Source organism: Anas platyrhynchos, chromosome 1 (genome assembly GCF_047663525.1).
Source record: "Anas platyrhynchos isolate ZD024472 breed Pekin duck chromosome 1, IASCAAS_PekinDuck_T2T, whole genome shotgun sequence".
NCBI classification, from domain to species: domain Eukaryota; kingdom Metazoa; phylum Chordata; class Aves; order Anseriformes; family Anatidae; genus Anas; species Anas platyrhynchos.
In genome coordinates, this window is record NC_092587.1 from 124,747,109 (window position 1) to 124,759,489 (window position 12,381).

The window sequence follows — 12,381 nt, forward strand, 5'->3', positions numbered from 1 at the left end:
CAAAATCCTTCTCTGCACCAGTTGTGTCAGCCAATTCACCTGCTTGCTCTTCTCAAACCACCACAGAGCAGTACACCAGCAGCCTTGTGCCAGCTCTCAAACATCAGTCGTGCACACTGAGCTTAACTCTAAGCTAACCTCCACCACAACAAGGACTGTACTGACCTGCCTGGGAGATGCCTTGAGCTTTCCAGAACAGAAGACATCCATCAGGATGTCACAGCCCAAGCTCAGCCCTTCACAGTTCAGGATCTAGGGCCAGGGAAGGAATCCTGGATGATGCTCATATTCAGCTCTCTACAAGAAGGTGCCAGATGGGTTGTGCTGTGTATCAGGAAACAGCTGGTAAATGAAACCAGAGCTTTGTCGTGAGGAGTGAGAGAGAAGCACGTAAATCTAGCTCTTGAGATTAGATTTTAGAGCATGATCACACACATTTCAGCCTTTGCGGGACTAGTGGGTTCCCTCAGGGTTGCATTTGGGATCTTGCTTACCCCAAGAAGCACCACTTCATAGTCACAGAATGGTTTGGGTTGGAAGGGACCTTGCAGATCATCTAACTCCAACCCTTCTGCCTTGGGTATGGACACTTTCCACTAGAAGATTCACTAGATTTCACCAGAAGTAACAGGCACAAGAACAGCTCTGTCACCATTCCCTCACAGAGCTGACTCAGTGGAAAGAGAAAAGGACCTTGGCCAAGCCACTACTTTCACCATATTATCTCTGGAGTAAACACTAGGGAGGAAACATCAATCAGATATTCATATTCCTTAAACTACAAGGTGCTGAGAAGATGGGGAGAGGAAGCCAAAAATGACACTCCTTTTCTTCCTTGCCTTTTTTTCCCCCCCCCCCTTTGAGAAAGTACCTGATTTAACAGCCTCCTCAAAGAAGAAGCTCTTTTAATCGGTATTTCCCCTACAGGCTTATCAGGTACAACTGCGTTTTGTTGGTAGATATGCTGCTTGGGCCGTATTTGATAGAGTCTGAGGTACAGCATTTAGTGCTCTTGATCATTATGATACCCACTAGGTTTCACCATCTTCTTTGATCTCCCCGGCTACAGAACAGGAATCCTACACAGTGGGCTGAAAGCTCAGGGCAGGTCACTGCATGGTTTATGACTCATATCCACCCTACATGTGAAAATAAATTCCTAGTATTGTCTACACAGAGTGAAAGAAGAAAGAATGAACCACAGAAAAACAAGCACTACTAAATATCCTATTCCCTTCTAGAGAAATGCTTATGGCAACAAAAATTAGAGCACATTTCACTCTTTTGCTTTTGTAGAGACAAAAGGAGCAGCTGGAGAGCTTGGTGAAATTAGTGACGTGGAAAGGTTCCTAAGAGGTGGGAAGCCACAAAAATGAAATGGTAAGCTATGTTTTTTCTCATATTGCAAAGCAGCTGAAGTTTGTAGGCAGAGATAATTTTGCCTAATTACCAATAGAGAATAATTTAAGGAGTAAACTATGGCTACGTATATCCAGTTAACTTTGCCCACATGAGAGGGTGCTGTGGTTCTTGTGCTTATGACTGAAGCCCCATCCCATTATGACCACTGAGAAAGCTCAGATCTGCTGGCAGGATTTACAACACACATCAAAATGAGACAACAAAGCAAGACAGGGATTTTAAGCCATCCAGTTCTGCATCCAAATTTTCTTCACAGATGAGGAATTTGTGAAACAGAGCATAAATTATGCCAAAGAAAAAAAAGGCATTGATCTCTTCTCTAGCATTCCAACAAAGTTTTCAGCATTTCTATTTCTCTCATTTTATTAGGGAGACTCTCTGGACGGTTGCCTGCTTGCTGTTCGCATCTCTACCCAAAGGTAAATACACTATAATACATCTCTAAGAGTTGTGGAAATATTTACACATAAATACTCAAACTGCAATTATGCTAATCATCCACTGGGAATCTTTGAGCAGAACAAGTATGTGCTATGGTTTACTTTGGATTTATTTCATCACAGTGCAAGGTTTACTAGTGCAGGCAATAACTCTGAGATACGGTTTATCTGAAATAGATGTTTATGAGGTTTAGGCATTTCAGGCTCACAAATCTCCACCTATAAAGTTCATCCTGACCACATCCTTAGAGCACTCCACCATTTCTGTAATATTAAGGATGGCTTGGAATCTCCTTCTTCACAATCCCAGATGTCTTGTATCATTTTTATTCCTCATTTAAGCTCATAAATGGCTTTCTACAGGGATATCCAGTTAAGTAAAAGGACTGGAGCCAACCAACCGTTTCTCCCCTTGAATCTTTGCATACACGTTGCCAAATTCTAGCACAATTGGGCTTCTGACATTATATATCATGGCCTTCCCTATTAAAGAGATATGCTCGTATGTGCTGGTAAGGGAGTCTTCCACAAGCTACAGGGGCAACTCCCTGTAATTTCTGTATTTGAAGCTTAAGTTGAGCAACATTAAGACCTCTGTGCAGGGTCAAGACTCCTTCATTTGTTCAGAAATGTTCCACTTTTACCAGGTGCTGTAGTGGCCCAGAAGGTTACACATCATCTGGAAGTGGTCTCTCCCTCTCTTCTAGAAGCACAGCTAGCATTCTTAGGGAAAAGCTTCCACGTGTTTCTGTAGAGCTGTGTGAAAGTCTATTGCAACTCAGGATGGTCTTTCAGTAGATGAGTGCACCTGTAAACACTCTGAGCCATTGAAGTGCTTAACCTTTGACTCATTTTTCCCCTTTAAATAAGGAAGTTCAAATTTAGTGTTTCTGAGCAAGCAATTAGGATTGCAAACAGCCCCCTACCCTTCTTCAAATGATTTGGCATATAGGTGAGACACTATCCTGTAAGGAATCATACAGGATTACCTTGTCAGGCTAACACCTTTCAGTTTGAACCCATAAATACTCACTAAACAAAACACGGAAATTTTCTCATTGCCACACTTCTAACACCAGAACATTTTTCTGCTTATCACTTCTGTAACTTTCTTTGTTTAGCATCAAAACTACACTAGCATTACCAGAGTGAACCTGCAGGTGGGTAGGGAAGAGAGAGAGAGAGAGAGATTCAAGAGCCTTCTACTCCCAGGCCCTTTTCCACAAGGCATAAATCCTGGATCTCCTCCTGGCATCTCACATTCCTCTGGTGCAACCAATACACAATTGAGAAAACTTTTTTTTTTTTTTTTTTGAGAAAAAAAAAACGAGATGGTTGCCACAAATCACCTTCAGGAGGGGGGAAGAGAGAGCAACAAAAAAGCCACATCTTCAGGAGCTTTCCTGTACCACACTTTGAATACCAAGGCAGCAGTATTTGTTCATCGTGGAAATCCTAAGAATTGGCCAAGTTACCACTCTTAATTTCACCTTGATAATCTTGTGCCAACAAGCTTAAAACTACAAGTTGCTTTTAGAACAACAAAAACATGAAATAAAACCAAGTCTCACCTTATGTTCAAGTCCCACATCTGCAAGCGCAAGCTGTGTGCTGACACACATTTTTGCCAGTGTAGAGATCTGCACAAGGCCACACACACCGAGTTTTCCAGGTAGATAGATGAGTGCTGCTCACCCTGCTCCACACATCCCAGCAGCAAGCCGCCACCATTCCTGGGGCTCACTGAACAAGTGCTTCAGTCTCCTGGTCAGGAAAATTTACTTCCACGCCTTCTGCTGTATCAAGGACTTTGTCAGAAGCTTAACAAAACATCACCTCATCAGCCTTAAGCATAACTTCAGCCCCCTTCTCAAGGCTGGCTTTTATATTCAGCTGGTGTTCAGAAGTCTTCCCATCTATGAAGGGCTTCATGAGCCTGGAGGCTCTGTTAATTAACTCATTACAGCCAGATTTCAATCACCTGTTCTTGCTCCAGGCAACTCCACCAGAGCCTCCTCTTAGGGCAGGGTGGGTTGGACCCCATGGGTGTTTACAGGCTCATTCCTAGTGTTAAGAAACCTGTATAACACATGCAGGAAAGGAAGAATTATGCTAGGCTTGTGTGTGCTGAACACTGCTGTCCTCAGTCTTCAGAAAAAGACTTCAGAGACAAAAAGAAAACTGGTGCACTTACAAAGCCCCTATCGAGTTTAGAAGTGAGCACAATCCAGAGATAGGACAGGCACTCTTTTCTCCTCTTTCCCTCGTTAAAAAAAGCTTGTCTGTTTTCCCAAATAGAGCAACAAGTTTCGCTAACTTTGGGATTGTCTTTTCTTCACCTATGTGCAGCTAAGTACACTGCTAGCACTCCTAATAGCATCCTGTGGACGGGATTCACCCCACCAGAAAGCCCCTCAGGAGGTTTGCTTTTTCCTGGGCTTACAAAACACCTGCAGCAGCTCCAGACGTACTCATCCTCCCTCTGTAGCCAAACACAGCCAGCAATAACCCTCTTTCAGACATGGCTTTGCGTTGGAGAGACCACCGAGCACAGCCTCGCTCAGCCCCCTGGGGCCCCAAGTGCTGAGGGATGGGGCTCAGGCTGCTCCCTCCCCTCCTCACCCATCCTCACCTGGTGGTGGCCCTCCAGCTGTGCCAGGGTACAGCGCTAATTGCTAATTGCAGGGCACTAATTGCTAATTGCAGAGCTGAGGTGGCCTCCTTGGGGCATGCAGGGTCATACATCCTCTAGCAGTAAGCATGCAACGCAGCGGGTGCTGGACTTGATTATAAATAAAATAATAAGACAATGATTTGGATGTTACTGAAATTCTGGTCCCTATGTTGTGTTTTTTTTAGCTAAAGGTTTAAACTGTGGGGCAGGTTTAAACTGGGATTTTCAGCTGAAAAATCTGCAAACCTAAGGAAAGCAGATGTATGTTGAAAAAATTTTAATAGAAGACACTCAGCACAGTGATTTAGTGATCCGTACGATACTTTTCCTTCTGCTTTTATGTCTGTCTGGAAGGACACAATGTGAGAACAAACAAGCCTCAAACCAGACACTGATAAATATGGAAACGTAGCCCTCAGCATGCAACCAGCTGAACCCTGGCCGGTATCAGAGACCTCAAGAGGGAACTGGGGCTGTCTTTGGTCTTTAGCCCAATACATGCACAGGTCTGGCGGGCTTACAGGCCTACAACACTGGGATGGCTACGGTGCCACCAAGAACATTTTATTTCTATATTTAGTCTGATTAATTGCCCCTTATGCTTCTCAGAACTTTGGCCATGAAAACAGATTGAGCTGTTTCACAGTGAAATGTAGTTTTTCTCTCTGGTGCAATCCCAACCTCATGCTGCTTTTGTTTTTGCTCCCTGCTGGGGATGAAAGTTTCCCATCCAAATTAATTCATCTGTGTTTTAATTTATAACATCGTTTTGTGAAACAGGTTTGGTCAAAGCGTTAATTTCATTCTGCGCTGAAAATACCTGGTTGTCCATGCTTTAACTCTTGCCTTTATTCTTTAAAAACAAACAAACAAGAAACAAATAAATAAACCAGGTAGAAATGCATAGAAACCTGGCCTCCCGCTCTGCCTGCCTGTTTGCTCACCAGCAGGATACGTTCACAGCGGTTCTTGCATTTGCTGGAATTGATCGGTAACGTTTCTGCCAGACACACACAGGCCACATGTACAGAGCATACCCAGGGACTAATAGTCCATTTCCTTGAGGCCTTGGAAAAGGAGCTAGAGGGAGAATGGCAGGCCTTTTGGGGCTGCTGGGAGAATATCCCAAAGAGTACGAGAAGCCCAGACACAAATGTAGAAAGGAGCCTTGAGTGCACCCAGACGCAGTTGTAGAAAGGAGCCCTGTTCTGTCAGGCCATCTTCACGAGGTCAGGCTCCTTCCAGGGGGACTCTCCACCTTATTTACGAGTCTGGAGCCATGACGGGATAGGCGGCAAGGGGAGCTGGGGGAGATCCAACTCCTCCAGGACTTTTCTCTTGACAACAGCAACACCTTTTTCATGCTTCTCCTTTTTTTTTCAGCCAGACTTCCTCCAAAACCAAAAGTTGTTTAATCACATCTGTCTTCACATCCCCACATCCCTTCCTGCCCTTTTGAACTGACTGCTTAATTTATCTGATTATTCAATATAGAAAATTATAGTATATCAAAATATTTAATTTTATAATATAAAATATTATAAAATATTCATAAACGCTGAGGAGAAAAATCACCAGCTGAGGAGACAAGTTCAAGCAGCTGATGAAGTGGGTGCAATTTTCATGCAGCATCATCTGTCCTCCTGGGCACTGAGCACACGTAGCCCCCAGTCCCTACACAGCACGTGCTGCCTCCTGCCCAGCTGGGAGCAGGAGGACACTGGCGGAAGAAAAGGGAGGAAAAGGCTGGGAAGAGAGGCAGTAACAATGTGAGAAAGGCAAGGTATAGGAAAGTTGGTGTCCCTAGCTTTGCTGTGTGCTGAGGAAGTTGTCTGTTTTTATTCCAGGTCAACCAGATGCAACGTGCCATGCGTTTGTTGGAGAAAGTGTCATTTTGCCTTGCACCACCACCTCTCCCAGTGAACTGGATGTTTCCCATTTGATGCTCTTCTGGCAGATAGAGTCTAACATAGTGCATTTTTTTCACAATGGAGAAGATCAGCTAACGTTCCAGAATGCAAATTACAGCGGCAGAACCAGTCTGTTTTTGGATCAGGTGAAGCACGGCAACTTTTCCCTTAAGCTCTCCAATGTCCAGCTAGAGGATGCAGCTGTATATTCCTGCATCGCTAAGCAGTCTGGGAATCATCCCACACCAACAGAGAAATCTAAAATTCATCTCAATGTATCGGGTAAGATTTTTGTTTAGTTCACAGTGAAGTTGTTGAGAGAAGCATTTCTTGCAGACAAGCCACACATAATGGCCATTGTTAGATGAGTTCAATTTTTAAAGCAAATCTTCATGCAGTTTCACTCTGTTCCTCGCTTTATCTGGAAGAATATGACTGGAGAAGAAGAATAAATGCATCTTCGCTTCAGCACAGCATATCCACAGAATTAGCAGGACTCCTGAGGGCAAGCCACCTGGCTCTTTCCCCTCCATGTCCAGGAGATATTAATGAGGTCTCTAGACTTTTAAGCATTTGGCTACTTGGGGTGCTGTACTGTTCTGGATCCACCTTGTTCCCAGGGGGATGGGGGAGTTCATTTCGTTGTTTGTACTTGGGTCTGTGAAGCAGAATTAGCTTCACCACTGGCAATTCAACGTCCAGGCCAATACCCTTTCAGATGACAGGAAGCCAGTTGCGAATTTGTGAACATTTTGCCTTGTAGCCGTGGCAAGGCTGAACTCATGAAGTGAGAATATTATTTTTCTTCCCTAGGAAAATGACCAAGACCATAACCCCCACTTGAATAATGCCAAACAGCTGAGCTATCATGTTTGAATCACTTACGAGCATGGCTAGTGGAATTCTTGGGTATTTGGTTTGACCAGTTGACTGACCAAAAATAAATAAATAAATAAATAAATAAATAAATAAATAGGGGATAAAAGTCAAAAGAAATCATAGTTTGTTAAGGTCATTTGTACAAATTGGCTGGAAATTTTCATTATAGTCAATGACACAGATTTCATTCAGCTTAAAAGAGAAAAGATTTGTTTTTCAAGACATTTACACCCTCTTTATCTTTGTTTTAAATCACATAATTCTCAAGAGACAAATGCTTTTGAAATGTAAAGTGATATACTTTTGTTCAGAAAATCTAAAAGTGAAATGTTTTGCAGTTTTCAAAATTGATTTTTTTTTTCTTTTTTGAAAATGCAGAACCAAAGTGTTTTCATTATCTCGTTTTTTGGGAGCAGTAAAACATCTTTTCTTCTGATTTAATTCTGTAATCACACTTAAACTTTCAATTTATTTGTTAAATATATTCTTCTCAGAAAAACTGCTAACCCTCAGATCAATTATTGATGACCTTTTTCCTAAGGTTAAACAAATAACTAATTTTTGTGTTTTGTTTTGTTTTGTTTTGTTTTCCCCAGATCGATCTAGCACTGTGGAGACACATTCCCCTCATGGTAAGGCAACAGTCCTTAATGTGCTAAGTGTCTGAGTGATTATCTTTGATTAAATTAATTAAATTTATTAGTTTGAATTTGAATTTGGTAGATTGATAAACTGTGTTGAATAGAGAAAGTCCAAGATGCTTCTAGCAAAATACAAACTTAGATCCAGCTGTTCAGACAGGGAAAAATTACCTTTGCCACCAACACAGACCTAGACCACAGAAAAAGGAATACTGAAGTGCCAGTGGTCCCCAGTCCATAAAGCTAGCCACCACTAAGAGCATCATGAAATCAATAAAACACAAGTAACATGGAAGCCACTCCATGCTGGGAGATAAGACCTTTGTAAATTACCTTGGTATAAATGAACTACTAGATCTGGGGGAATTTTTCGGTAAACAGAGTAATAAATACGCTAAAAATACAAGAATGATGACTACATAATGTCCTTCAGGAAAATTTAAGTAGACGTCATCTGACAGCAATTCTAAAATACAAAGCATATGCTAAAGTCTAGGTTTAATCATTACAGAGAAGTAACAATAGTAAGGTCAATTACAAACACTTCTTGAGTACATACAACACAGAAGTGCCGTCCAGCCCTGACTTACCATGGTCAAGAAAATCTCCCATAAAAAATCCTGCTTGTAAGTCAAATTATTCATACTAGCTCTACAAAGTCTTAAATTGGTGTCATCAAACCTGTAACACTTTCTCATATAAAAATTAATGGCTGTAATTTGTATTTTGCTTAGCGTAGCTGAAAGATATAATCAATTACATGGCAATCATTATATTAAAGTAAATGTAGTATGTTCAGCCACAGTAAGATGTTGCAACAAGATTGGGTGGCAATAAACTCAAATGGAAACTAAGGAAGAGAACTGTTGAAGTGTTTCATCATTATCATGCAGAAACTTTCAGCTTTATACCTCATGGGCCATAAGCAATCTTAAAAGTTAGAGGAAATGTCTTTTTTAGACCTAATGTAACTCCTCTCACTGGCTTAGAGGCCTTCATAGAATATGAAGTTACATATAAGATGGTGGCGTATGCCTCAGTGACACAACACTACATGAGAACATCGTAAGAGCAAATAGAACAGGAGCTAGAATGCCTTTAGCTGTTACCTTCCACGAGAAATATCAGATTGTCAAGGGTCAAAATTTTTAATGAAACCTTTTCAAAATTAAACGCAAATTGGGTGAGCATAAAAATGCCTATATTTAAAGCAGATCATTTTATATATATTTGGCTTCATTGAAAACTCTCTGACAACTTTTCCTCAATGGAAATAATTGCTCACCTTGAAAAATTATTTCTATAAATGAATAAATAAAAAGATTAGGAGAAGGGAGAGTTTTTCAGCTTTGCTATAGTAGGATAAACTGAATCACAAACCTTACACATCTGAAGGCTTTTCTACTGCTGGATTTTTTTTTTGGGGGGGGAAAGGGGTGGATGGCAGAAAGAACAAAAGCCTAACTTTCAAAACATACATTTTTGCAAAAAGAAAAAATATTTCCTGTTGTCAACATTATTTTTTAAAGCTAAAAAAAAAAAAAAAAAAGGCATAGCACACAGGCTTTTTTTTATTTTTGGCAATTTCTTAAGAAAGGCAGGAAAATAATTTGTTCTATATTAGTTGCTATTTTGGAAGAGAGTTAGAAAAGTTAAAAGACCTGCTGAGAGCAAAAAGGCTGCTCTGTGCAGAAATAGTTCTCATGCTGTGCAGTTATTATAACCAGATCAGCAGATATTTAATTTTTTTTATAAAACTGGAATAATTTTGATCTGTTTCACCTTTGCTCCATTTCTATTCATTTATTTGATGGGTTGATTTTTTTTTTCCTATTTATCTTAAAGAGACTGATTTTACTGTCACTTTACTGTCACCGTGTTGTGGGAGATTCCCTCTGGGCTAATAGAAACCTGGCTTTAAGTTTATTACCGGGACAAAGGGAAGTGCATAGGCCTGGCAGAGGTCATGACACACCAAGAGATTTGCTATCTCCTGATAGTTACTTCAAAGCATTACTGAGGACTCCAAACATTAACTTGTTCTTTACACATTAATACATCATACTCCTTCCAGAGAGAGGGGGAGGAGAAACTCACACTGGTGACAAGAGTGCAACATTTCGAAAGCCACTGCCTGCAGGTCCAGAGATACCACACTAATTGGAGTAGCCTAAAAACTGGTATAGAAAAAAACATCTTCCCAGAGAAGGCCTTTGACCTGAACAGCTATGGGGAAAAAAACCTCTGTACTGCTTAAGTCAGGGGTTCAAAATCTTTTTCTTTTTGCCTTTGTACTACCTTCCTCATGGGTTGCAGGTACCAGCTTTGGCAAGGCTGTTCTGTGGTTCTTGTCAATCCACACTGCAAAGAGTGTTACACAGTGCTACTGCCATCTGAGTCTCTGTGGCCTAGGCTTTTTTATATTTATATAAATATAAAATATTCATATTTTATATTTTTATATTGTTATATAGATAATCGAACGCCTACCTCAGGCTCACTGTATGGAATTATAATTTATTTATATTTTTTGATTGTTGTTCTATCAGGCTTTTGGACAAATATTCTCAGCCATTCAGAAATGGAAGTTGTATTAATTGATGCTCAGTGTCTGTGCCTCCCCTACAAAAGACAAAAAATAATTTATCACAGTACCTCAAAGCTGGCTTTTCTGTATGGCATAAACACATATATGCACAAAAAGCAGGATTTTGAAAATGGGCCAAAATCTATGATTTTATAAGCAATCTTCCAGGAGGGCATTCATATAAAAATCTCTGACACAAATTTCAAACACATTTCTTGTCAAGCCACTGTTTTGATGCAGACTTTCTCTTTTTCCATTTTCCAGGACAGAGCCGGATTTCCTCAAGAAGCCCTGGCAACGTACCACATCTGGACGTACTCCTCTCTTTTCATCTCCTGGTCACACTGGCGGGTTGGCGCTTGTAAACGGGGAAGTTTACCTCCCCTTTGGAGCTGTCCTCAACAGGAGCACCTTGCTGGAGAGAAGAGCTCTGCAAGGTCATCGTGACAAGTGCTCCTGAAAGAGACACCAACATCTGAAAACAGAGCCAGCAGTAGGTGTCTGTGTCTCGTGTTCTGGTGTTCTGGAAAACCAAAGGCAGCAAAACTCACAGGAGGCAAGCCTGCTTTTTCATCTGGATCTTGGAGACCAGTATTGGTGCTACAGTATTAACATTTTATTCTGAATTTTATGGTTCTGTTTTAATGACTGACAGAGCTACAAGGACACACGGTCGCCCTAGTGAGATCTTTTGCCTAAGAACTCGTCTCCTTCAGGAGAGGGGGCAATTACTCCGTTAGATAAAAACTGGAAGTAGGAAGAGGCACACTTTGTGAAACATAAGGATGGAAACCATATGAAACTCGAGACTGTGGAACTTCAGCTTCTATTTTTAGCGCCGAGCGTCATGGACAAGCGGAAGCAATATCTTTTTTCCTAAAAAAATGAACTACTTCTTCATCAGAAGGGTGAAGCTGACAGAGGAAGATGATGAAAGTTCAGAAAACATCAGCACAGCGGAAGGAAGTGATGGATTATTACAAAACCCACTTCTAACTAAGCCAAAGTCCTCAGAAGGCTGAATTCAGCATTTTCTCTATTTGCTGTGAGTTGCACCCGCCAGGTGAGAGCAACACAGCCCTTGTGGCTGAGCCCCCAGCTGGGGCAAAGCGGCTCCTAAGGACACCCAGTGGGTCATCTGGATTTGGAACAGTTCCACCCTCTTTCCAAAGGAAAGATAGGATTGTTTTTGCAAGGAAAGGAACAGAAGAAAGCAGTGCTTAAAATGGTATCCATTGAGGTAAAGGAGACTGTTACCTTTGACTTTCTTTAGTTAAGGGCCCTTCCCCGTGGGAGGGGAAGAGGGAAAATCCCACACGCAGCCTGTGCTGCTGCTGCAGGGCTCTCAGCTGGTAACTTCGTCTGCCCTGGGTATAGAGCAGCTTAGTAGAGCTGCTGGGGTCCCATTTCATGAAAAGATTTTAATATGAGAATTGTACATACTGTGATCGTCTCTCTGTGTCCTGCCCTCCCACTGTTCGTCTCAGATTCCATATATTTAAACAAAACAAACAAACAAAATAAAAATAAAACAATTGGTGAAAGCAATGGTGTGGTATCATGTCAGAGTTCTTCATTTGTATTCCAGCTGCTCCTACAGTTTGCTACGCTCCCTGAGCAATCAGAAAGTTCAAAGGGTGGGATCCGTACAGGTCCACCAGTCCCAGACGTCTAAACTGCTCACCCTCATCTCCAGGGCTGAATGACTTTTAAAACTGAGTAGCCACTTCAGCAGCAGCCACCCACTTTTCAAAACGTGCTTCAGGCAAAATGAAAGTGCACCTCCAATCACAAATGTATGCTGTGTGAGTTGCAAAAGTTTCCTGGT

At 41.5% G+C, this 12,381-nt stretch overlaps 1 protein-coding gene across 1 annotated transcript in view; it reads left to right on the plus strand.

Moving 5' to 3' along the window:
* LOC101802919 (T cell receptor beta variable 2) overlaps positions 1-12,101 on the plus strand; it is a 34,810-nt gene extending 22,709 nt beyond the window's left edge. The window contains exons 3-7 of the mRNA XM_013092951.5: positions 1,297-1,380; positions 1,792-1,841; positions 6,384-6,728; positions 7,922-7,957; positions 10,818-12,101. Coding sequence (XP_012948405.2) covers positions 1,373-1,380; positions 1,792-1,841; positions 6,384-6,728; positions 7,922-7,957; positions 10,818-10,918 — 540 coding nt within the window. The 5' untranslated portion in view covers positions 1,297-1,372 and the 3' untranslated portion in view covers positions 10,919-12,101. The remainder of the gene's footprint in view (positions 1-1,296; positions 1,381-1,791; positions 1,842-6,383; positions 6,729-7,921; positions 7,958-10,817) is intronic.
* Positions 12,102-12,381: the final 280 nt, after the last annotated feature.